This window comes from Sitophilus oryzae, unplaced genomic scaffold, assembly GCF_002938485.1.
Source record: "Sitophilus oryzae breed Bouriz unplaced genomic scaffold, Soryzae_2.0 scaffold_811_pilon_pilon, whole genome shotgun sequence".
NCBI lineage: Eukaryota > Metazoa > Arthropoda > Insecta > Coleoptera > Curculionidae > Sitophilus > Sitophilus oryzae.
In genome coordinates, this window is record NW_022147430.1 from 4,245,541 (window position 1) to 4,271,715 (window position 26,175).

General features: G+C 31.2%; 1 protein-coding gene across 1 annotated transcript in view; it reads right to left on the reverse strand.

Annotated features, from left to right (window-relative positions):
- Window positions 1–17,668, reverse strand: part of LOC115889232 (general odorant-binding protein 70) — a 36,806-nt gene extending 19,138 nt beyond the window's left edge. Inside the window, exons 1-3 of the mRNA XM_030909178.1 lie at window positions 17,511–17,668; window positions 15,827–15,926; window positions 15,680–15,765 (exon numbers count right to left, since the gene is read on the reverse strand). Of these exons, the coding sequence (XP_030765038.1) occupies window positions 15,680–15,765; window positions 15,827–15,926; window positions 17,511–17,573 (249 nt within the window). The 5' untranslated portion in view covers window positions 17,574–17,668. The remainder of the gene's footprint in view (window positions 1–15,679; window positions 15,766–15,826; window positions 15,927–17,510) is intronic.
- Window positions 17,669–26,175: the final 8,507 nt, after the last annotated feature.

A 26,175-nucleotide genomic window follows, 5' to 3' on the forward strand; every position in this document is an offset into this window, starting at 1 on the left:
CGCTCATCAACCTGTACGAACGAAATTAAAATATCTATTTTTATCTGAAATTTACATTTTACCGTGTATTATACAAACATTTTTTTTATCTCAAGTCTGCAATTTACCACTACAAATTATCCACGGAGCATTTACCAATCTCCAGTCGCCTTGAAACTGTATGCACATTAGTACACGTAATTTCTTTAACAAATAGTAATTAATTAATTAGTTTATCTGTATTACCATTCTGACCCGGCGCGGCGAGTCTAACAGTTATTTCATTAAATTTGCTAATTTGCAACAAAATAGAAGGAGATACGGGTGACAACAATGTCATTGCACAGACACCAGTTGGACTGCCGTTTCGTTGTTTTGTATCGTAACAAATTGAAACTGAAGTACAATATACAGGGTGCTACAAATTCGAGGTACGAGCATTGGTATCTCGGAAACCGTAATAGATACGAAGATGGTTTAATTGGGGCAAAGTTGGCCCTTGGGATGTTCAAAAAGATGCCATCAAAAAGTTATAAAAATTTCAAGGATTGCTGAGTTTTTTAGAAAAACGGATTTTTTTGAAAATTATTTTTATTTTTTCCTCTCGTTACTTTTTAGAAAATCAAAAAACTAATTGTACGTTCTCATAGCCACCTTATTAAGGCTATCTGACGGTATTTTTAGATTTTCAAATTAGCTGATAATTTGTGAGAAGCCAACTTATTTTTTTTTTAAACACGGACCTGCATTTTTTATTTGTTTTTGAAAGAACTCGGTCTCCCGAGTACAATGATGTGTCACACTTTATACTTTTTTTTGAGTACTTAGCAACAACAAAACTATTTAATTATTATTTAAAATAATTTCAAGTCCGACCCTGGTTTTTAAATTATTTAATCTGATTATATTCATCGCAACAATATTGATCAGCGCTAATTAACATTGAATAAGAAAAATCGAGGCAATTGAAAGATTCAAATTAAAAATATTATTTTTATTTTTTTTTTATTGTGAATTTGAAATCTCAGTGTACGATCTAATAATATGCATCATATTAATCGTAGTTATTATAAATAAATCAACAAACTAGTTTATAATGCTCTACATGTTTGAAACTGTTACCACCCTCCCTATTGCACAAATTTATTTTTCGTTCAATTTTATTTATAGCTCTTTGAACATATCTTCTTATACTTCCGAATGCATTTGTACTCTTTATTTAAATGTTGAGATGTATTGATTTCACTTTTACAAATGACGTCAAGTAACAGTTGGCAACAGGTCCTGGAACCTCGCTGGCCATTATTATACAAAAAAAAAACTATTAAATGTAGCATATCATTATACTCAGGAGATCGAGTTCTTTCAAAACCTGTAATAAAAAAAGCAGGTCCGATCCAAAAAATTAAGTTTGTCTCTGTATCTCACAAACTGTCAGCTAATTTGAAAATCTAAAAATACTATCAGATAGCCCTAATAGTGGCTATGAGAATGAGCAATTAGTTTTTTATTCTAAAAAATAACGATAGGAAAAAATAAAATTAATATTCAAAAAAATCCGTTTTTTCTAAAGAACTCAGCAATCCTTGAAATTTTTAAAACTTTTTTTATGGTATCTTGGTGAACATCCCAAGGTGGCAATTTTGCCCCAATTTAACCATGTTCGTATCTACGGTTACCGAGATACCAATGCTCGTACCTCGAATTTGTAGCGCCCTGTATTTTTCCATTAAGAAAGAACCGAATATTACTGAAATTTATTTCCTAATCGAAAGTGAAAAAATGACACCATTAAGATCTATTTTCAATGATATTATATCACAAGTTGATAGCCATTTAATTTAATTTTACTCTGAGTTACCAAAATATTATAAACTTTTTTTTCCGATTTAGCTGAAATTTTGAATGGGCGTATAAGTAATTTAAAAAAAATGAAGAAACACATTACTAAAAATTGTATTAATCAATAATAAATATGTAAAAAGTAAAAACAAATATGTAAAAATAAAAAAAAACGATTAAAAAAAGTCGCCTTGACTAGGATTCGAACCTGCCTTACTACGGCTCCAACGTCATAGCAGCGAGTCCTAACGCTTTAAACCAGGACTTGAAAGATTCTATGTAAAATTCTTACTTAAAAGATAATGTTTAGTGAAAGTACTTTTTTATTTATAAACATTTATTTAATTCTGTTTTTAGTATTTGTTCTTATAGCGGCAACAAAGATACATTATCTGTAAACATTTCAACTGTCTAGCTATAACGGTTCATAAGATAGAGATATGTGACAGACGGACGGACGGACAGCGCAGTCTTAAGGCTGATTCATGGTACACCGGGCCGTACCCGAGCCGGGCACGTTCCGTAAAGTAGACACCGAGCCACGTCCGGGCCTTCAATATATGCTACACCGAGTTGACAACGGGGATCATGTCCGTGCCGATTATATTCTAGAAAACAGTGTTGCCGCAGTGGTATATTTGTACCAAATTTGATACTTTTAATTCTATTTGGTACAGTGGTACTACATTTTCAAATCCAGGATGATTTGGTACAATAATTATTTCCCACGCGCACCGAAAATGAATAGATATTTAATAATTATTGTCGTTGATATTGCATTAAACGCGCTTACCGATACCATTCGGAGATAATCCGCATTAATTAACGACGTATTATAAACGTTGTAATGTCCATAGCGTTGCCTATATTAAATAACCCGAAGAAAAAACTTGAAAATTTACTTTTTCTAACATGCTTCTATATTTGCGTTTTTTTTTAATAAAATTTAAGTTTTCCAAGTATTGTGTGTAGTATTAGAATTACTTAGATTTCTTCAACCTATACATACTTATAATTGGATTTTCTGAATTTCTATTTCATGTTTTTCGTCTCGATTTGTGTCTTTCTCCAGGAAGTTTTTTTATGTAGGAATTTATGAAGAAATTCACAGCGACCAAACCGGTTAAAGTCATTTGCAGATGTATTTTGTTGTGCTTTAAAAAATTTGTAAAATTGTAGTGGTACATTTTTAGTTTATAATGTGGTACGCGCTAAAAGTTGGGTGCGGCAACACTGCTAGAAAACAGTCGCTATAGGCCCGTAGACGAACGAAGAAGTAGCCCGGGCGACTCATTTATGTTTGCCGCAACGGGGCCGGACCGTAGCGGATCCGAGGAAAAATGTACACCGACATTTCTCGGACGGGGCACGGACGCGTTCCGGCGAAGCTCGGCCCGTGCTCGGCTTAGCATGAATGCATAAGTATAAATAACATTTGACAATGTTTGGCCGTGCCTTCACCGTCGCACGGCCCCTGCCCGTCACGGTGTACCATGAATCAGCCTTTAGTGATAGGGCTCCCGTTTTTACCCTTTGGGTACGAAACCCTAAAAACCGTATAATCGAAAAAAACGGCGTCCAGTTGGCTTGGAAATGAACATTGCTGACATTCACCATATTATATGAAATGGCGTACACATGCAGATTTAGGACCAGGAAATAAAAAACCTTTTATTTAAAAAATTGCCGGCGTCTCGACGTCTATTTTCGCCTTTATTAAGGCTATTTTCAGCTAAAAGGTTAGGTTAGGTTAGCTGAAAATAACCTTGATAAAGACGCGATTTAAAAAAATAATAATTAGGTAGAAGGAAAAAAACGATAGCTAAATTGATATTTTTTTCTAGATTGTATTGAGTGTATTGACAATAACATTTACGTCTTAAAATATCCCTATATTTTGTAATACCTTTGCACAAATCTGTGGTATTATGGTGGAGACTCCACCGTAGGCCGCCCAAGGGCCTCCTTTAATATTAAATATATACTCCCCTTATATAGTCAAGTATACTACCCCTTGGTTTACGCAATCCTCTATATTTAAAATTATTATAAACTTATTATAACACAATCTCTTTGTTATGGTGGCCTTTGTAGAAAAAAATACCTTCTAATATGTCCAACAAAAAAAAAATAGAATGGGCTAATTATGCCCGCAGCCATTAAACTGATATGCAAAATAGACTCATAACAATGATTCACTTTAATGTGGTATAATCAATAAATTACTTTCACCAAACCAAAGTATTAATTGGGTAAATCATATAAATGATTCAAATTAATGAATTAAAGTTATGTTATTGATGATTACATAGATCTAAATATTTATTTCAGATAGTTTTCCAGTCACTTTACAAATAATTAAAATTGTTTTAAATATATCTACATACTTATAAAGTGATTCAATCAAGATAGGCTGGACGATTTCACCTAAACGACTTTAGAAAAAAAAAACGTTTGCAAATTGGGGATTCGTAGCTATACCGGGTGTATTTGACCTCGCCATAAATATTTATTAATTTAGACAATGTAAGCGTTCAAATTGCTACTTTTAATGAAGTTTGTAGAAAAATAGTATTTTAACGACCACATAAATAAGCTGTGCATATAATCACCCTGCACTGTATATAAAAATAAAACATTACAATTTTATATTGATATATTCAGTAAAAATATGCACTTTGGAAGGAAGTAAATTAATAGTAATATTTTACACTATACAGGATGTTTCAAAATACATGTACCATCTCTCGTGGTGCGATTCCTCATGTAAATCTAAGATTTATTTCTTATATTACCAACCTATAGGGTCCGATTCTGCTTTGTTTCTTAGCTACAGGAGGTTAGTCTTATTTTTTTCCATTTATTATAATTTTTTTCCAAGTGCTACTAGCTATTTGAATGAAATTTTGAGGGTAAAAGTGACTATAAGTACGACATATTTTAATAATAAAAAAGTGTCGACAGATTCACCAGGGACGTGCATATGGTGCATAAGTTATCATTGGAATATGTTGCAACCTTTAATAAATTTTAATGTCTTTAGCTGGCGAAAGTGTTAAATAAGTGATTCCTAATTAAAAAAAAAATATGATAAAAGTTCCTATAAACATAGGTGCGGAAATGGATGGTTTTAAAGTTACAGGATTTTAAAATTTAAAAAATATATTCCTTTGTAATTATCTTAAATACAAAAAAAAATTAAATTGTCTTAAATTTGACATCAAATCACAGTATAAGTGTAAAAAAGCTGTTATAAAAAGTTTATATGATAGGGCAAAAATAATATGTTCAGACAATAATTCACTGAACAGAGATACAAACAATATAAAAAATACATTATTAAAAAACTAGCCACCATCTTTTATTGACAAAACCCTCGACAAAACCATTAAATGAAATACAAACCGCAAATCATAGATAGAATATACACAATATATACAACTTACAATTCCATACATACGAGGCGTTTCGGAAAAAATAAGAAGGATAGGAAAACAATATAAACATTTTTTAACCTACACTAAACCAACGAACAGCGGACAACAAACAAAAAATGTAATATACAAAATACCATGTGAATGTGATAAATTTTATATTGGTAAAACATCTAGACCCTTAGGTAAATGTTCGAATTAAAGAACATAAAGTTTATTTAAGAAAGGACCATTTTCACAAATCTAAGATTTGTCAGCATTCATGGGACACAGGGCACAGAGTAGATTTTAAAAACGCAAAAATTATAATGAAAGAAGCGATAGCCTCTAAAAGAAAAAATAAAAGAGGCTTTTTAATTCAATTTAATAAAAATGAATGTATTGCTCATGCATCTGTAGTGGTTAATAATTAGGTAGTAATGTATGGCAATCGCTTCTTTGATTTTTAAGAACATAACTAAATAAACATAAGTAAAAATTAAAAACAAATTAAAAAATAATCATACAGAAAGTTTGAAGCTTTTTGGTTTTACCTTACTAAGTAATTGTTATCAGATAGCAGGGGTGGATAGGGAAGTGGAAACCGGCCCGGGAAAAACAGACAACCGGCCCAAATCCACAACAACATAATGACCATAACGAAGAAACATATTTTATTTATTAATACAAGGTGTCCCAGAAATAAGTGCAAGTATTTTAACTGGTAGTATAGTTGAACCCCAGAAACACGCCTATGAGGTTTTTTCCGCAAAAAAATTCGGAATTTTTTGAAAAATGTTTTGGAATTTTTTTTAGTTTTTAGTTAAAAAACGTAACTTCTTGATAATATGTCAACATAAGTAGTAGATTAAATTTACAAGAAAGAAAATCCAGAAAAGAACACGTGGTTCTCAAAATTTGAGCAAAACAGTATTTTTTGGAAATTTTCAAAGTAAAATAACTGTTATTTTGGACTTATTTGAAAGACAATGAAGGGAAAATAATTCTTTTATCGAGATCTACCACTCCTAAAAATACTTGCACTTATTTCTGAACTAAAAAGTTCTAAAAAGCTCTTTTGCCTCCGATTTTTAAAAAAATTAAATTGTCTTGATCAAAATTTTCGTAAAGACCAATATTGGGTCGGACATCTGAATTTTTACTACAAAATGGCTCAGTTTTACAGGGTTCTACTGCTTTATTTCCATTATCGATAACGGTAATTTGATCTTGAACAGGCTACGATTCAAGATCAAATTCACGATTTTGAGAAACTTTAAGACTTCCTGATTCATCCTGTTCAGCTGACCCAATCCTCTGTGAAATACATTACTTTTAGCATTTCGGGTATATATATTTCTTACACATTGTAGAAAGAAATTCTCTCTTTTCTGCTACAGTAGCAGCCTCCTCGTGTACACGTGTTTTTAACTGAATGAACCGCGATCACCATTAAAACTGCAGCATTTTTTAGGTTATTATATAGTTCTTATCACGAAACTTTTCCTCTATACTTTTGTACATTTGGCATGTTGTATGATAATGGTATGACTCAAACGAAAAAAAAACCTAGGCAATTCCTAGGCAGTGTATATAAATGTTTCTGATGTAATGTTATGTTACAGTCCATAATAAGAATATTTTGATTTTCGAGACATATTAATATTTTATTATCTAATCTAGTGTAAACCTTATTTAACTCTTCTCTGCTGTCTCAGTAATTTTTAGCAAATTCATTTTAGCAACATTTTAAACACCAACTTAGACGTGACATTTAGTTCTCAGACTTGGCTTTTAGTCCGTCCCCAATTCAAGCTAAGCATAGATATGTTTTCTCCGTCAACCGCAGAGTTCGCGTCAAATTCGTCTACCTTCTTACAAAGGGGAGCTCGAAAAATATTGCACCGAGGCCCCCAGTTGTCACTCTACGCTACCGTATTCTTAGGATACATTTAGATCGAGACTATTTAAATTTACCTAATGCTATTCATTCTTTTTTTTTGCTGTCAGTCGCTCATATTTATTAGTTATTAATAAAAGAATATTGGGTAACACTATACAGGGTGAGCCTTAAATATTTTGACCCCAGGAACACGTCTATGAGTTTTTTTTGCAAAAAAAGATGTTAAAAATCGAGCATTTTCTTTTAAATTTTTCTGTATATTTTAGAAAACTTTTTAGAACTTCCTGTTCACCGCAAATTTTTCCACGATATAGTTTCTTAATCTCTGATATTACGGCATCAAAAGAGATGCAAATACCGAAAAATTGAGGTGGCTCAAATTTAAAAAAAAATCTATTTTTTTTTTAATTTCCAAACTTTAATAGAATGTAGAACGTAGAATGTTTAGGAGGGGAGTTAATCACCGCGACCTTATAGATCTATTGTGTGTTCCCCTTTCTTGAGTTATAACGAGTTATAACTCATCATACAGTCTCAGGCCTTTAAGAAAAGCCAGCATCTGAGACGGCTCCACAGAGGCCAGCTCTCCATCCTCGACATCAGACGTACCAAGGTTCATGGCACGAATGGTCGTCGTCTCGGCGCACTCAGTGATAAGGTGTTCTGGTGTTTCCCCATTTTCCCCTTAGATTTTTCCCACAAAATCTGCATTCGCCGTTGTTTCTCAGTTTCAGCCTACTGAGGTGTTCGTTGAGGAGACAGTGTCCTGTTAGAAACCCCGTGACAATCCGAAGATTGTTTTTACTTAAATCAAGGAAAACCTTTGATTTTTCTCGGTCATAAGTTCTAAGGAACTTTTTCGAGTGTCTTAGACCGTTGGAGGACACCCATTCCAAGTTACGGATGGAGTCTTCCAGCTTCTTCAGTTCTTTATTTTCTTTGCCAAATTTGTTGAGCTTCTCCAGGCATTCTTTGACCAACTTCGAATTGATGGTTACTGAGTTGATCGCGTTAAGTGCTGCTTGACTATCGGATAGGATGGCAATTTCCTGTTTTCGATAGTTCCTAAACTTTAATAACTCGATTGGACTTATTTAAAACTCGATAAAGAGAACATATTATGTTTATTTTATTGAGATCTACCAGCCCTGAAAATATTTGCACTTATAGATTCACCTTGTATAATACAAATGTTCAAACCGAACAAACAACAGATGATTATTAAAATTATAAGTGTCCCAGAGAAAGACATTTTACAATAGTTATTTTACAAATTGGTGTTTATGTGCAACTGACGATTATACTCTGATGAAAATTGATTAGTTAGTTATGGAGTCACTAAGTCACTTACGTCACTTTAGTTAGAAGATTAACCGTTTAATTTTTGCTAATCCAATCTTTTTTGAGCTCTGATCGAGACCGGCCCATCGGCCCATTTTTCCACCGGCCCACCGAGAATTTTCCCATTTTCCCATATGACCCATCCGCCCCTGTCAGATAGTAATTGTTAATTTTGAAGTTTAACTTGATATAAAATTAATTTTAACGTCCACGGTTTTTATAGACGTATCTGTTTGAAAAAAAAAACAAAAAAACATCAAGCTACAACTTTTAATCGGCAGTAAACAGCCTATACAATTTTGCTGATAAGGGAAAATAGTCAGTAACGCACATGTTTTTTTTTAGAAATATATACCAGTGATAACCCATATGCACGTCCCTGGTGAATATTTCGACACTTTTTTAGCACTAAAATATGTAAAACTCATAGTAATTTTTACTCTCAAAATTTCATTCGAATCGCTAAAAACACTTGGAAGAGCATTATAATTTGGAAGAAAATAAGACTTTAACCTCCTGTTGATAGTTAAGTTTTTGACCCTATGTTGATATAAAAAAATAAATGTTATTTTTGCATGAGGAATCTCGAGAGAAAATCTGCGAGATATGGCACATGTTTTTTGAAACACTCAAATAAATTTTCTGTAAATAAATTAAAATTTATATAGGATATAAAGTATAAGACGTTTCTTCTTGGTAGAGGATGTTTTCTTTTGTTAACAAAAAATGTATTCCATGTAAATTATACCGATTAATTATTCATTTTCTCGACAATGTGGTTCATCGTTTCACAACATCGCTGTTAAGAATACTTACTGTCTTACATAAAAGACAAAGACCATACTTTCTAAAATTAATCTTTCGGAGTAAAAACGAACGTCATAATTTTATTCAAATATAATATTTTTCGATAAGAAACGATAGCTGAAGTAAAAGTAAAAATGTATAGTTAAAAATGTTGGCATTAATTTTGCGTTATTGCCTAAAAATTTCGTAGATTATTTTATTTCAAATGACTTTTATCTATAAACAAATAATTTATTAGTATACTTTAACCTATAGGTGGAAAATAAACTTAAATTATTTTCTGTCATTACCTGAAGTGAATATGATATGATAATGAATGTGATGATAATTATACAGGGTGAGTCTTAAATAAGTGCAAATATTTTCATTCGATAAAAGAAACATATTTTTTCTTCGCCGTTTTTGAAATAATAAAAGGGCTGGTAGATTTCGGTAAAAGAAACTATTTTCTCGTTGCCGTTTGTCTTATAAGTCCAAAATAACCGAGTTACTTTACTTTAAAAATTTTCAAAAAAAATATATATTTTGCTTACAATTTGAAAACCACGAAATTTTTACGGTTCTTGTAAATTTAATCTACTACTTGTGTTGCCATATTATCAAGAAATTATGTTTGTTAACTAAAAACTAAAAAAAACATCAAAAAATTCCAAATGCTCAATATTTTTTTTCGCGAAAAAAATTATAATCGTGTTTCTGGGGTCGAAATATACTACCCCTAAAAATATTTGCACTTATTTAAGATTCACCCTGTATATTTTGCTTAAATTTTGAGAACTATTGGATCTTTTCCGGGTTTTCTTTCTTGTAAATTTAATATACATATGTTGCAATACTATCAAGAAATTATGGTTTTTAACTAAAATCTAAAAATAATCCAAATTTTTTTTCAAAAAATTCCAAATTTTCCATTTTTTTTGACGAAAAAACCTCATAGACGTGTTTCTGGTGTGGAAATATACTACCCCTAAAAATATTTGCACTTATTTAAGACTCATCCTGTATAATAAATTTAAAAAATTAATAAGTAAACTAAAAGTTCTGGCTAACTAGATACGAGAGATATATTTTAAATACCCCTATATCTACAAGGTATAACTAAATATCAGCAAAATATACAGGAGGTGATAGCGTTTTTATTTTATTTTTTCATATTAAAATTTTTTTTTCAAATTTTAGTTTACTATTTAAGTTATTTATTAGTATACAGGGTGTCCCAGGTTGAGCGTGCGTTAGAAGTTTCTAGAGAACCACAATATCTAGATCGGAGATTTTTTGCACATTATTGTTTTACATCGAGATCTATCGATTAAAAATATTTTCAATATGGCGGCACTTCCGGAAATGTCGGAAGTTGACAGCAACTTTCTTATTTTAAATGGGTGCCCCCATTTTTTATTACACACTTAAATTATCTGTAAAATTATATAAATATTGATGTTAAACACTCTATATCTAACATTAACCGTTTTTGAGAAAAAAAAAAATTAAAATTTTTGGACGAAAAAAACTACCTGTCAAAAAAATTTGTATAGCCTATAAGTCAAATTTAGTGATTACCACAGCCACTGTGACATAAAGAGAAGACATGTGGCTATCTATTTCAAAAATTAAATTGTTCAAATGTCATACAATAATGGCGGTAGCTGTCATAGAATTGAGCGTTTAAAAAATTATCATTAATATTTTTTTTCAAATGGAAACCCCCTTTTTTATTTCACTAATGAAAAGGTTTTTTACTTCATTACTTTTTAACTATACATGTTCCTATACCTAAAATAAATCGTTTTTAAGTTATTTAAGATTTAATTTGAAAACGTATATTTTTCTTGATTTTATCTAGCTTCCTTTGACATTAAGTGTCAAACGGTCAGACAATTTACTTCCATCGGTCAAAAAAGAATTATTTGAATTTCCTATATTATAAATACAGTCTGCTTTAAGAGTTTAAAAAGTGTATTTATAAAAATATATCTCGTATTTTTGCTCTTTAGTGATATCTAATAAGTAGTTGATATTATTAATAATATTCCATAATGTGGTCGAAAAAAACAGCGCAAAGTTGGCGCATGACATGGCCAGATCTATTGTTTTACATCACTTGACGTTTAAAGTCATAGGCTACTGGTTAAAATCAAGAAAAATATACGCTTTAAAACAAAATCTTAAATAACTTTGAAACGATTTATTTTAGGTATAGGAACATGTATTGTCAAAAAGTAACGAATTGAAAAGCCTTTTCACTAGTGAAATAAAAAAAGTGGGTTCCATTTGAAAAAAATGATTTATGATAATTTTTTAATCGCTCAATTCTATGACAGCTGCGGCCATTATTATATGACATTCGAACAATTTAATTTTTGAAATAGATAGCTACATGTTTTATCTTTATGTCACAGTGGTTGTGGTAATCACTAAATTTGACGTTTAGGCTATACACATTTTTTTGACAGGCAGTTTTTTTCGTCTAAAATTTTAATATTTTTTTTTTATCAAAAACGGTGATTGTTAGATACAGAGTGTTTAATATCAAAATTCATAAAATTTTACAGATAGTTTAAGTATGTAATAAAAAATGGGGGCACCCATTTAAAATAAGAAAGTTGCTGTCAACTTCCGGTATTTCCAGAAGTGCCGCCATATTGAAAATATTTTTAATCGATAGATCTCGTTGTAAAACTATGATGTGCAAAAAATATCCGAGCTAGATGTTGTAGTTCTCTAGAAACTTCTAATGCACGCTCAGCCTGGGACACCCTGTATATACAACGGTAAAGAGAAATATGTTTTTTTTTATCGAGATCTAACAGCCCTGTGAAAATATTTGCAGTTATTTAAGACTGACCCTGTATACAGTGGTGGCCAAAAGTATGGAAACTTTTTTAATTTGTCATTTATGCTGAGAAATTAAAATATGAAATAAAACGACTTATATAATCCTGACCTACAAATAATTTCTTACAAAACCTAATACATTTAAATAAAAATTACAGCTATCAAAAAATATATAAAAAAATATGAATATTTTCTTGGTCAAAAGTATGGAAACTTAAGAAGAATGTTTATTAAAATTCAAGATAATATAAAAATTACTAATATTTAGTGGAATATCCCTTTGAATTAATTACTTCTCTACATCTTCGTGGCATCGAATCGATCAATCTCGTACAATCTTTACTGGAAATGGCCGCCCATTCAGTTTTTAGCACTTCCCATAATTCATTTTTATTTGAAATAGAATGGCTTCGAATTTTGCTATCCAAATGGTCCCATAAATTTTCTATGGGGTTAAGATCCGGAGACTGTGAGGGCCAATCCATTAGTGGAACATTATGTTCATTTAACCAATTTTGAACAAACCGAGATTTGTGCTTGGGATCATTGTCTGGCTGGAACAACCATCTGAGTAGCATTTCTTCATCAGCATGAGGCAGCATATTATTCTCCAATATGTCTTTGTACAAAAAACGGTCCATTATCCCATCAATTTTAACAAGAGGACCAACACCTGAGCGAGAAAAACACCCCCATACCATTATACTCCCACCCCCATGTTTTACTGTGGGCATCTGGTACTTGTGTCTGTACCGTGTACATTTTGGTCTTCGGACATAATGTCTCCCGTCACTACCAAACAGTTGAAACTTGCTTTCGTCGCTAAACAGTACAGTATTCCATTTCTGATAAGACCAGGTGAGATGATCTTGAGCAAATTTAAAGCGGGCCATCCTATTTTTCTTTGATATCAGTGGTTTCTTCACCGCAACTCTTCCAAAAAATCCCGTGTGATCCAACCTTCTTCTCACCGTGCGTGCAGACACCGATATTCCCCTTTCACCCATTTCTCGAGAAATGTCTGTGGATGTTTTTCTTGGATCTCCCATTGATATTCTCTTCATTACTTTCATTGTCCTGCTGCACAACTTTCTTGGTCTTCCTGACTTAAAAGCTGTTGAAACGTTCCCTGTTTTATTAAATTTACGAATTATTTTCGAAACGGTGCCTTATAAAATGTTTAAATTTTTACTTATTTGAATTTGTTTATAACCGCTCTTGTATAATTCAACTATTTTATTTTTTAAGTCCGTAGAGAAATATTTAGAATTGGGCATGATGTTTATATTTATCTGAAGCAAATCGTACCGTTTATCAGCTTAAACTAAATAATTTTAATGTATTTATTTATGGTTTCCATACTTTTGGCTACCAGAAATCTATTGTTCTCCTACAAAAACTGCTAAACAGATTTTTTTCGCTGTGTAATTTTTAGAATACTTTTATTTGCTAATAAGCTGTTCATTTATATTCCTGAGAGTTTAAGCATAGCAATATTTTCTGTGATATTTTAAAAAGTAAAAAGTTTCCATACTTTTTGCCACCACTGTATGTCATAAATCAGGTCACATTTTTAGCAGAATAATTATTTGGATATATCAAATGTCATATACAAGGTGTCTAAACAGCTACGCAACTGACAATATTTGACTAGAATTTTTTTATCCACCCACTAATTTTGAAAAAGAAAATATAGTGAAGTCCGTCAATTTAAAAACCTTTATTTACAGTTTTTTTCTAAATAGAGCACTTCGCAAGGAAAAAAATAAAACTTGATTTTTTAAGGGAACCTGCATTTTTTATTTCAGGTTTTGAAAGAACTCGGTCTCCTGAGTACAATGATATGCCACACTTATTTTTTTTTGTTTTGGACATTTGAACACAATTTATTTAAATTAATTTCAAGCCCGGCTCTGTTTTTTTTTTAAATATTTTAATAAATAATAAAATAATTTATTCATCGTTACAATATTGATTAGCTTTCAAACCTAACTATGACGTGGGGTAAAACACTGAATACGGAAAATCAAATGCAATAAAATAATAAAAAAATATAAAACAATAAAAAATATAAATATTAAATTAAATTAAGGATTATATGTTTATATAAATATAAGCAATCAAATCATTTCCACGGAAGATGAGATGAATTGGAAATGGTAGAGTGTAGATGCAATATAATGGCCAGCGAGGTTCCTGGACCTATCGCCATGGAGCGGAGGGGGGCATTACTCGACGTCAATAATTGTTAAATCTAAATCAATACATCTCAACATTTACAATAAAGAGTACAAAGTGCATTCGGAAGTATAAGAACATCTGTTCAAAGAGCTATAAATAAAATTGAACGAAAAAAAACCTGTGCAATAGATAAGGAGGGTGGTAACCCTTTGAACATTTAGAGCATTAGAAACTAGTTTGTAGAAGTTGATTTATTTATAATAACTACGATTAATATAATGCATATTATTAGATCGTACACTGAGATTTCAAATTCACAGTAAAAAAAAATAAAAATAATATCTTTAAATTTCTGACCTGGATATTATTTATTTGAATCTTTCAATTGGCTCAATTTCCTAATTCAATGAGCGCTGATCAATATTGTTGCGATGAATATAATCAGATTAAATAATTAAAAAAAGACAGAGCCGAACTTGAAATCAGTATAAATAATAATTAAATAGTTTTGATGTTGTTAAAATATCCAAAACAAAAAAATATAAAGTGTAGCATATAATTGTACTCGGGAGACCGAGTTCTTTCAAAACCTGAAATAAAAAATGCAGGTCCGTATTTAAAAAAAAAATAATTTGGCCTTACACTGTATTCCGATATATTGTGTTCCTTTGTATCTCACAAATTATCAGCTAATTTGAAAATCTAAAAATACTATCAGATAGCCCTAATAAAGTGGCTATGAGAATGTGCAATTAGTTTTTTATTTTCTAAAAAGTAACGACAAAAAAAATAAAATTGATTTTCAAAAAAATCCCGTTTTTTTTCTAAAAAACTGAGCAATCCTTGAAAATTTTGAAACTTTTTTGATGGCGTCTTGGTGAACATCCCAAAGCGAAACTTTGCTTCAATTTAACCATCTTCGTGTATCTATTACGGTTTCCGAGATACCAATGCTCGTACCTGGAATTTTTAAGACCCTGTATAGTTTAACATTTTCAAAAAAAAAATAATTTTTTGCTTAAATTTTGAGAACCACTAGATGATTTCTGTCTATCTTGTAAATTTATCTAATGATACTTTATTACGAAGATACGTTTTTTGACTAAACAATTAAAAAAATCCAAATCCTCAAAAAAAAAATTTTCGCGAAATAAAACTCAGACGTGTTTCTGGGGTCAAAATAACCGAGATAAATACTGTTTTTAACTAACAGTTAAAAAAATAACAAATTAAAAAAAATACTAAAAAACCTCATAGACGTGTTTCTGGGGTCAAAAATATTTGCACTTGACCCACCCTGTATTTAGTACTTTAAGGCTCTGATTTCTATAAAAAGGTATATTGCTGTTAAATCTGATAATATATTTAAAAAACTTACCCCTGCAAGTCGTTTTTCATCGGGATTAAATGTGGATCTTTTCACCCTAGCTTTTTCTTCATTCACACTCAGAACTTCTAAAGCCTCTAGAATGAATTAAAAAAATAAGTAGTTTATATATTATCCTAAAAGACTAGCATTACACACCTGATAAAATAGCTATTTTTATTTCATCCTGACAGGTATTTATTACTTCTTCTATTTTTTTAGGTGCAGTAGCAGGTATATCACATTTTTTAGCTATGTCCTGAAAAAGCGAATACAAATATGATATGTAATGTATTAAACGAAATAATTAAAAAATAATAATAATACAGGGGTCCGGCAATAGTGCGTCGGGCATCTGTACCTCCTAGATTAAAAAACTTGAGAATTTTGTTTAGGTGTAAACCTAAAGTATGTATGAGGATGTATTTTCGGAAAATATTTTAACTTCTATAGGGTGGCTCAAAAAAGTGTGAGTGGATCTGGATGATTTTTTTTTAATGGAACACCCTGTATATTATTGCATTTTCGGCTTTCTTTCAGATCACTTTACGTAATCCTAAGATATGAGTAAATCTATTTCGATAGTATCAGAGATATTAAAAAATAAATCAAAAATATATGTTTTTCAACGCTTCCTAAAAGAATATATTAAAAATACAAGAACTGTTCTGAAATCAAAACTATATTAGATATTTACTTTAGAAGGTCTGTTCTTACTTTGCTATAAATATGGTAATCGTAAATCATACAGGATGTTCAATATTTTACGCCAAACTTTCAAAAATATAAAATAATTTTTGTTCGTTTTTTTAAATGGAACACCCTGTATATTATTTTTTTATTTGATGGAGAATTAAAAAATGAACATTTTTTGTGTTTAAAGTATTTCAAAATTTTTAATAATTTTCCGGATACACGCAGTATTATTTCATATGGCGCTTTCAATGGTAAAATACGAGAGAAAAATCATTGGGTGGCTTTGGTAAACATTTACTGTAGTAAATGCCATATGAAATACAAAACCGGGAATATCTGCGAAACTGTTAAAAAATTTTAATACTCTAAATGCAAAAAATGTTCATTTTTTAATTCTTCATCTATTGAAAAAATAAAATACAGGGTGTTCCATTTAAAAAAACAAAGAAAATTTATTTTATATTTTAGAAAGTTTGGCGTAGAATTTTGAACATCCTGTATGATTCACGATTTCCATATTTATAGCAAAGTAAGTACAGACCATCTAAAGTAAATATCTAATATAGTTTTGATTTCAGGACAGTTCTTGTATTATTAATAATTTTTTTTAAGAAAAGGCTGAAAAATATATAATTTTGATTTATTTATTAATATCTCTGAAATTATCGAAATATATTTACTCATGTCTTACGATTATGTAAAGTGATGCGAAAGGAAGCCAAAAATGCAATAATATACAGGGTGTTCCATTTAAAAAAAATCATCCCGATCCACATTGGGCCACCCTATAGAAGTTAATATATTTTCCTAAAATACATCCTAGTACATACTTTAGATTTGAACTTAAACAAAATTCCCAAGTTTTTTATTTTAGGAGCTACAGATGCCCGACGCACTATTGCCGGACCCTGTATAGTTATTTGCAAATAAAAATATTTCTATACATTAAAATATAACAAAATAAAAAAACAAATTATTTGGAAAATGGAGCTAAATCTTAACTATCCTAATAAATGAAAAAAACTTAATGTGTGGTCAATCGATGTAGATATAAGCTCTGTAGATTAAGAAAAAAACTAGAATCAGAAAAAAAATCTAAAATTGGTTGATGTTTGGTTGAAAATTAAGATATTTTTAATTAAGATACCTGAACGGCCTGACATCCGTATATGAAAAACACAAAAATAAGTATCCTTCCCATACCAGTCATTATTGTTTCTAGTTTTCGCACCTGTTCTTCGGTGAACTCTAGCGCAAACTAATGCTAAAGTAAATGTACTGCACCCGAGGTCAGAAAAAGTCGCTATAACAAAACAATCATTCCACTTTTTACTCCCCCTTTTAGCTGTTCCCTTTTAACTGTGTCACTATAAAATTCCGTTTTTATCCATTAGTGCTTATTGCAAAATCATCAGGTCTTGTCTTATTTGTCATTAACTACATTTACATTACATTAATTAAACATCTACTGTATGGTCCAATAATTTTGTAGTATTTTTCACACAACACGTTCATTAAAAGTTTTGTTCAGGATATAATTTAAATATACAGGCTGTTTTTCTTAAGGAGTCTTCCTTAGTAAAAAAATGATGGTATGATTTCTCATATATTTTAAGAAAAGAAGTTTATGTCAACATGCGGTCTAAAGAACTTTGAACCTTGAGAGTGATACAAATTTAAAAAAAAACGAATTTAATCTTCTTAAAATAAATGGTACACCACTACGCTTGACTTGTATACAGGGTGTCATTGAAATGGTGTAAAAAAATGGGTGATAGTACTCCTAAAAATCGTAAAAAAAGTTCCTATAAGTATAGGGTGGAAAATGCATATTAAGGGAGTTAGGGGCACTGAAAGGTGAATTTAAAAAACGGTTGTTTTGAAATTGTAGGCTTAGAAAACGAGGTAAAATTTCGAAAAAAAATTCTCTGCCATAAATATTGACCCTAAATCTTAAATCAAATGGTGATAGTGAAAAATTATTTGGAAAAGCGGAAAGGGTAGTTTCTGCAAGGGTAGGGGGTTGTTTCGAGAACAACTTTTTTGACATTATTTTTTTTGCAACGTGGGTTTATTTTTTGAAAACTACATACTTTTTCCTACAAAAATGTATTTTTGTTGCACATCGCCCAGAGCGATGGTTTTCGAGAAAATTGAAGGCAAAGAGTTTGCTCTGATGGGTTGCTAACTGGTTAATCAATATATAAACTTATGAAAGTTATGGTGGTTCAACCTACAACGTCCTGTTTCCGAATAGGGACGAATGGGATAAGCCGGGAAACGGATTATTACATGCGGAAATGTGTTGGTACACGGACGGATCCAAAAACGAAAAAGGATCTGGCGCAGGAATTTACTGCAGCAGTCCAAAGACTGAGATCTTGGAAAACATAATCTTAGATCACAGTCTTGGAAAACACACCACAATTTTCCAAGCTGAGCTATATGCCATTGAAACCTGTGTGCAACTGCTGGTAGAACAGCAATACACCGGGAAAACAATATGCATATTTTCGGATAGTCAAGCCGCGCTAAAAGCACTTGAGGCAACGAAAAGCACGTCTATTCTTCATTGTAAGAAACTACTCAATATATTAGGAGATAGGAACAAAGTGTCGCTAATATGGATACCGGGATATGTCGGCCTAGAGGGAAATGAACGTGCTGATTCCCTCGCCAAAATTGGTGCAGGCTCGCCATTCGTGGGCCCAGAACTGACACTTAGCGTTCCAAAAAATCTCGCAAGAGACAGGCTCTGGGAATGGGTTAAGGCTGATTCATGGTACACCGTGACGGGCCGGGGCCGTGCGACGGTGAAGGCACGGCCAAATATTGTCAAATGTTATTTATACGTATGCATTCATGCTAAGCCGGGCACGGGCCGAGCTTCGCCGAAACGCGTCCGTGTCCCGTCCGTGCCCGGCTCGGGTACGGCCCGGTGTACCATGAATCAGCCTTTAGGGGTGCGACGTTCCGGGACTGGAGTGTGGAACATGCCAAGAAAATCCTAGCAGGGCCATCCAAACATAGAACAGGAGAACTCCTAAAGGCCAGTAGGAATGGAGCGCGTACACTCACTGCAGTGTACACGGGCCACTGCCTGCTGAGCTTTCTAGCGATGGGAACTATCGAATGAATTAGACTATCGAATGGTTTTATTCGAATAAAATCATTCATTCATTTGTATACTAAAGCATATGTGACAACCTCGCCGTGCGACTAAATGGTTATCGTTGAGCCACGACTATTGAATGCTTTTGATAAATGAAATTTAGTATTCGTTAGATTTTTGTGTGCGTGAGTGCATTATTAGTTCTTCCAAATTTTTATAACTTCGCCTTATAAATACTGTGCTATTTTTGCGTTTATTAAAATATTTAAAATACTAAAATAGTAGTTTTTTTTTAATTGACGATTGTGTGCGTGTGCAGGTGGTCAAAATTTTTCCGAAAATTTGTGTGATTTTCCCGTAGCCCGATCTTTCAATTATTTTATTTTATATGGTATATGGTCTATTTTTTAAGAAGGAAATTTTGAGAAGAAGCAATTTTAAGAGAGATGAGATGAACTTAGAATTAATTTTAAAAATACATATTTGTATTTTAGATGTTTTAATAATATTTCAATTAGTTAAACTTAATAATCATATTAAAAGTAATGTAATTAAGTAAATGGTTATCGAACTCAAACTATGGGATGAGAAAATTAAATTGAAAGTTTTACACAGTGCCAATTTTAAAAAAAAGTTAACGATGTTGGTATTTTGTTTATGCTAATACCCTCTTACATGTTTATTTTTAAATTAAATGCCAGTAAAAGTAAATATTATTTTTAAATAGTAATATAAAGTATCTAATGTAAATAATTTTGATTTCTAATTTTTTATTTATATTTTCCTTCCATTACACTGCATGCTTAGAAAATTAATAAATGTTTATATTTCATGATTTTAAAGTTTGTTGTTAATATAACAAATTAGTTCTGTAATTATTATTATTTAATAAACCAACGCTGCCAAAAAATTTAAAGACTATATTATTTTTAAATAGGATCTAATATAAATAATTTTGACATTTAATTTGTTGTTTATATTTTGCTACTACGTAAAAAAAATTATATTAAATTTTAAATTTTGTTGTTAATAGGTATAACAAATTATTACTGTTATTATTATTTTTTATTAAACCAGTCTTTGCTTAAAAACATTAAAAATCATTTTCCTACATGCAAAATAACAAGTATTATTGCAGTGTAACAACCGAATATTAATAAAAAAAATGCAAAATATATAGACTTAGGGATAGTATCCCTAACTAACTAAAGCCAAACAGTAATATTCTTTGCTAATATCAACTAATACCAATATGTGGCAACAGCGCCCTTCATAATGTATTTTCTGTGTAAATACTAGCACCTCAATAAAAAAAATAATGTGTCCTTATCTTTATATGACTCCGCAAAAAATCAAAGATGCCGGCTTCTTTCATAGCATTGCCACCGACCGCTGTCGGGTTTCTCGGAAAGAAACCTACGTCGCCGGGCGACTACTAAAATCCAGTTAATATTTTATTATAATCGATCCTGACGAATAAATGAATCTCATAAATGAATGAATTTTATAAATGAATGGTTTTTGGTGCCGAATTACTAGAATACAATATTTCAAGGCAGATGACGCATCTATTCGATAATTTTTATTCGAATAGTTTTCAACGAATGTTTTTTTACTAGCTATCGAATTATTCGAATGAATTGCAACTATCGAATGTTTCGATAGTATTCATTCGATAGTTCCCACTACTAGAGATTTCACCTACAGAGGATGGGACTGGTGGAAGACGCCGAATGCCGACTCTGTACGGAAGATAACGAAACAATGAAGTACGTTATGTGTACCTGCCCCGTTGGGGGCAGGACCAGGTTTGAGATGTTTAGCAAACCATGCTAGGCTTATCAGACCTAGGAGACATATCACCCTCGGACATAACGGTCTATGTTAAAAGGCTGGGTTTGAGGGTGAACTTTAACGCTCTTTGTATATTAGAGCTTGTAGAAACTGAGCCACAATAGGTCCTCGTGGCCGCAGTGGAGAGAAGAGAATACAATACCCTGCATAAAAGTGAAATTTCTCAAAAACGATTAAACTTAGAATAAAGTTACTTACAAAAAACAGTATTATAAAAAAACTGGCGTCAAAGACGGCTGGGGAACGACAATCGATTCTAATTTTGGCGAGATCAATCGCCATTTAGAAGAATCAGACGTCATTTACTAAAAATTTAAATAACACTTGTCAAAAATTAACAATAATTGTAGATAGATTAAAAAAGAATGGAACGTTTTCTATTTCACACAAATCTATTTACAAAAATATTTTCTTGTATTTTAAACTAGACCATTTAAAAATAAATTACCACCTTCTTAAGGCCAACTTTTCAATCAAAGAAACTGCCGTAAGCACCATTAAAAAATCAAGAAAAGCACTAGGGCTTGACCTAGCCAGCCGTCTTCGACACATAGTATATAGGTACAGTATAGGACAGTATAGTATATAGGTAGTTTTATTTAAAATAAACAAATTAGTAAATGCTTAAATAGAAAGTGCAAGGAAGTTGAAAGTATTTAAAAAAGCAAATATAACTTAAAAAACAGGGTGTTTCAAAAAGCATGTGTCATCACTCATGGGGAGATTCCTCACTTAAAAATAAGACTTATTTTTCATATCAACATAGGTCCGATTCTACTTTGTTTCGTACTTACAGGGTTTTAGTACCTTAATAATTTTTCGATTTATTATAATTTTCTTCCAAGTACTTTTAGTGATTTGAATGAAATTTTGAGGTTAAATGTTATTATAAGTGATACATATTTTAATGCTAAAAAAGTGCCGATAAATTCATCAGGGACGTGCGACGTGCATATGTAACCCATATGCACGTCGCTGGAATATTTAAAAAAAAACATGTGCGCCACTAACTTTTTTTTCTTTTGATATTAAAATTGTGTAGGCCGTTTAATGCCAATCAAAAGTTATCTCTTGATATGTTGTCGAATTCGGCCTCCCTTGATGAGATAAACGCAATTTTATTAATCACAATTAATAAAATTAAAATAAAAATAACATTGCCTAATAAATTATATATTTTACCTAATTTATTATTAAATATTATTACTATTAGTTACTATTGCTATTAGTCCAACATACAGCAATTTCAAATAAAAAATAATAGTATTTACATTTTATACGTATTTTACAAAAAAAATAATTTTTAAAAATTTTAACACCCTGTAACTCTAAAACTATGCATTTCCATACACATGTTTATAGGAACTTTTTTCATATTTTTTTTATGAGGAATCAATGAGTACGCATTTAAAACTTTCGCAAGTTAATGATATTAAAATTTTTAAAGGTTGCTATTAGACTTGGATCAAGGCAAATTAATAAAATTGCGTTTATCTCATCAAGTAGGCCGAAATCGACAAAATATCAAGAGACAATTTTTAATCGGCATTAAACTGTTTACACTATTTCGCTACCAAGTGAAAAAGTCAGTGGCGTACACGCTTTTTTTAGAAAAATATTCCAGTGATAATCCCTATCCCCTATGCACGTCCTTGGTGAATATGTCGATACTTTTTTAGCATTAAAATATGTCGCATTTACAGTATCTTTTACGATCAAAATTTCATTCGAAACGCTAAAAGTACTTGGAAGAAAATTATAATAAATCGATAAAATATTAAGACTTTTACACTCTGTAGCTACGAAATAAAGTAGAATCGGACCTACGTTACTATGTTGATGTAAAAAAATAAATATTATTTTTACGTGAGGAATCTCCAAACGAGAATTAGCACATGTATTTTGAAACATCCTTATATTTAACATAAAATGCTCCGATTTATATCTAGATTACATCTTACAACAGAATAAACGATTTGTTTGCAAAAACCACTATTATTCACAATTTTTTTCTTTGTGGAATATTTTTCATCGTACTGTACAGGGTGTGTCAAATTCGACGCTTTTAAATGGAAACACCCTTTTCTATAGGAGATAGACGAAAACTAATATCGGCGTCTGAGCTCAATTTTCATCAAAAACATGATGGTGAAAACCGCACATCAATATCTGTTACCGTTTCGGAGTTACGGGGTGTTTTTCAAAAATGTGCATTTTTAACAAACCGCTGTAACTTTTTTGCTATGGAAAATTTTGTATTTCTATGAAAATATAATATAGCACCTTTTTACGTAGAATTTAATGGTTTAAGTATAATTTTTTTAAAATTAATAATTTAAGAGTTATCCACAGAAAAAATTATTTTTTATTTGAGACACCCTATATATTTTTAATTAACTGAAAAGAATTTAAAATTCCCTTTCCAAAAATATAGCACACTTCATATTTTGTTATAATCCCCTCCGAAATACAGAATTTTTATAAGTTCGCCACTTTTAACTAGTAGGCTTTGGACCACTTATTGATGATATGCCCTTAATGGAATTCGAAAACATATTTTTCCAGCAAAACGACGCACCGCCTCTGAACGCTGATGTTATGAGCAAATTTTTGCAGCCAATTTCAAGAATAATTGGATAGCTAACCAAGATCCCAGCCGTTGGCCGTCGAGGCCGCCTGACTTAGTGCCCATGGATCTAATCCAATGGGTATATTTTTTTAAAGGTTCCTTATTCTTCCGTGTAATCTAGACAAGAATTAAAAATACTTAGCAGTTATAAGAGGGTATCTTTCACCCCCGCTGAGTTAATTAATTCCGCGAGAAATTTTTAAAAACTGACCCGTCTGTCCATAACAGAAGACGGTCGATATGTCGAACACCTGTAGCAAAATCTCATGTCTTGGTTTGCTATTTATTTTTATTGTTATTAGATATAGTCTAAATGTGTTGATGTTGGTTAAATATATTTTAAATTGTTATAAAATTCTGCATCTCTCATAGCAAATATTATTTTCGTTTTAATTGATGTTCACAGCTAGAATTTTTTGCATTACAGCCGGTGCCGTTCAAAGCCTACTTATTTAAAAGCCGGCGAATTTTTATATACTCTATATCTCGAAGAGGAATCGAGGAAAATATCAAGTGTGTTATATTTTGGGAAAGGTAATTTTAAATTCTTTTCAATAAATTAAAAATATACAGGGTGTCCCATATAAAAAATCAAATTTTCTGTAGATAATTCTTAAATTATTAATTTTAAAAAAATTATACTTAAACCATTAAATTCTACGTAAAAAGGTGCTTTGGAAATGTTTTCATAAAAATACAAAATTTTCCATAGCAAAAAAGTTATAGCGATTTGTTAAAAATGCATATTTTTGAAAAACACCCCGTAACTCCGAAACGGTAACAGATATCGATATGCGGTTTTCACCCTCATGTTTTTGACAAAAATTGAGCTCCAGACACCGATATTAGTTTTTGTCTATCTTCTATAGAAAAGGGTGTTTCCATTTAAAAGCGTCGAATTTAACCCACCCTGTACATACATTCTATTTTCAGTTAATTTAGTATAATTTTAGTTAAAAAATAATGCCCTCATAAAACCAATTTAATCTAATCTTATGTTAATTTAAATGTATGCTAATTCAAAAAGTTTAAACAGTGTAATAGTTTGAGTGTTGCCTCACGTGTCCTACATATGCTACTTTATATTTATTTTTGTTATAAAATTGTAAAGTCTAGAATACTCCACCATTTCTCAAAAATTTTAGAAATGTATAGGGTATCCCATTTTCCTGTGTTTTAAGGGTTTCTCATTTAGGAGTAGAGATACCGAGTAACCCCATAAAACACACATGGGACACTCTGTATAGTAGTACCGTACAGCAACCTGAATCTGTTGGCTACTCTTGTAAACAGTAACACTTAGCACCGGAACTGCCAGCCATACTACTCAAATTCCATAGCCAAAATATCTTCCGTCAACTCACTCTTATTATACAGGGTGGCGCACCTCATTCGCCTCGGTTCATTATACGAAAACGGAAAGATGTAGAAACAATATATTTTATGGGTATATGTGGAAAGGCAAAGTGCATAATAATTTAAGGAATTAAATAATTATTATATTTAGTATCATCCAAGAACGGTAGGATTGCTCATCCTCATAAGACGTACGTTCGCCTCTTGCCGCGCTTCAGCTGACAGTTGTGACTGCTTATACATATATTGCATTAATTTTTCTGCTACCTTAAGATTTTTCTATTCTTACACCTAATTTATGTGATTTTCTTAGCATATATGATTTATAAATAATATTTTTCGTAATGGAAGGATATGCAAGTATTAAGATATCTTAACATTTATTCTCCACACCACAAAGCATAATGTGCGTTGTATTAAGACATAAAAAAATTATTAGAAATATCTTAATATTAATCACAAACTAACTTAAGTTTTGCTTAAGTCTTAAGTTGGTATGTGTATAAATTTAATGAGATCAAAAATAAACCTTGCCTTCACCATATTATCAAGATAATAAATAATAATTTTAATTTTGGCATTACAGGAAACAAGAAATTAAGTAAATTAAGAAAAGAATATCAAAGTACAGGATATTAAATACTGTAATGTATTCTACGACATAATCCATATAGCTTATATTTTAATCCTATCAGCATTCTTCGATAAAATATGTGCCTAAGCAATTGCTATTAACCCACTAACTTGATATTTTTAAGAAATTATGATACAAACACACTACAATCAAACTAAGTAAAATGTTACCTCTATCTCATCGACTTGTGCTATAAAACTCGTCAAGCGGTATACCTAGTACTTCAA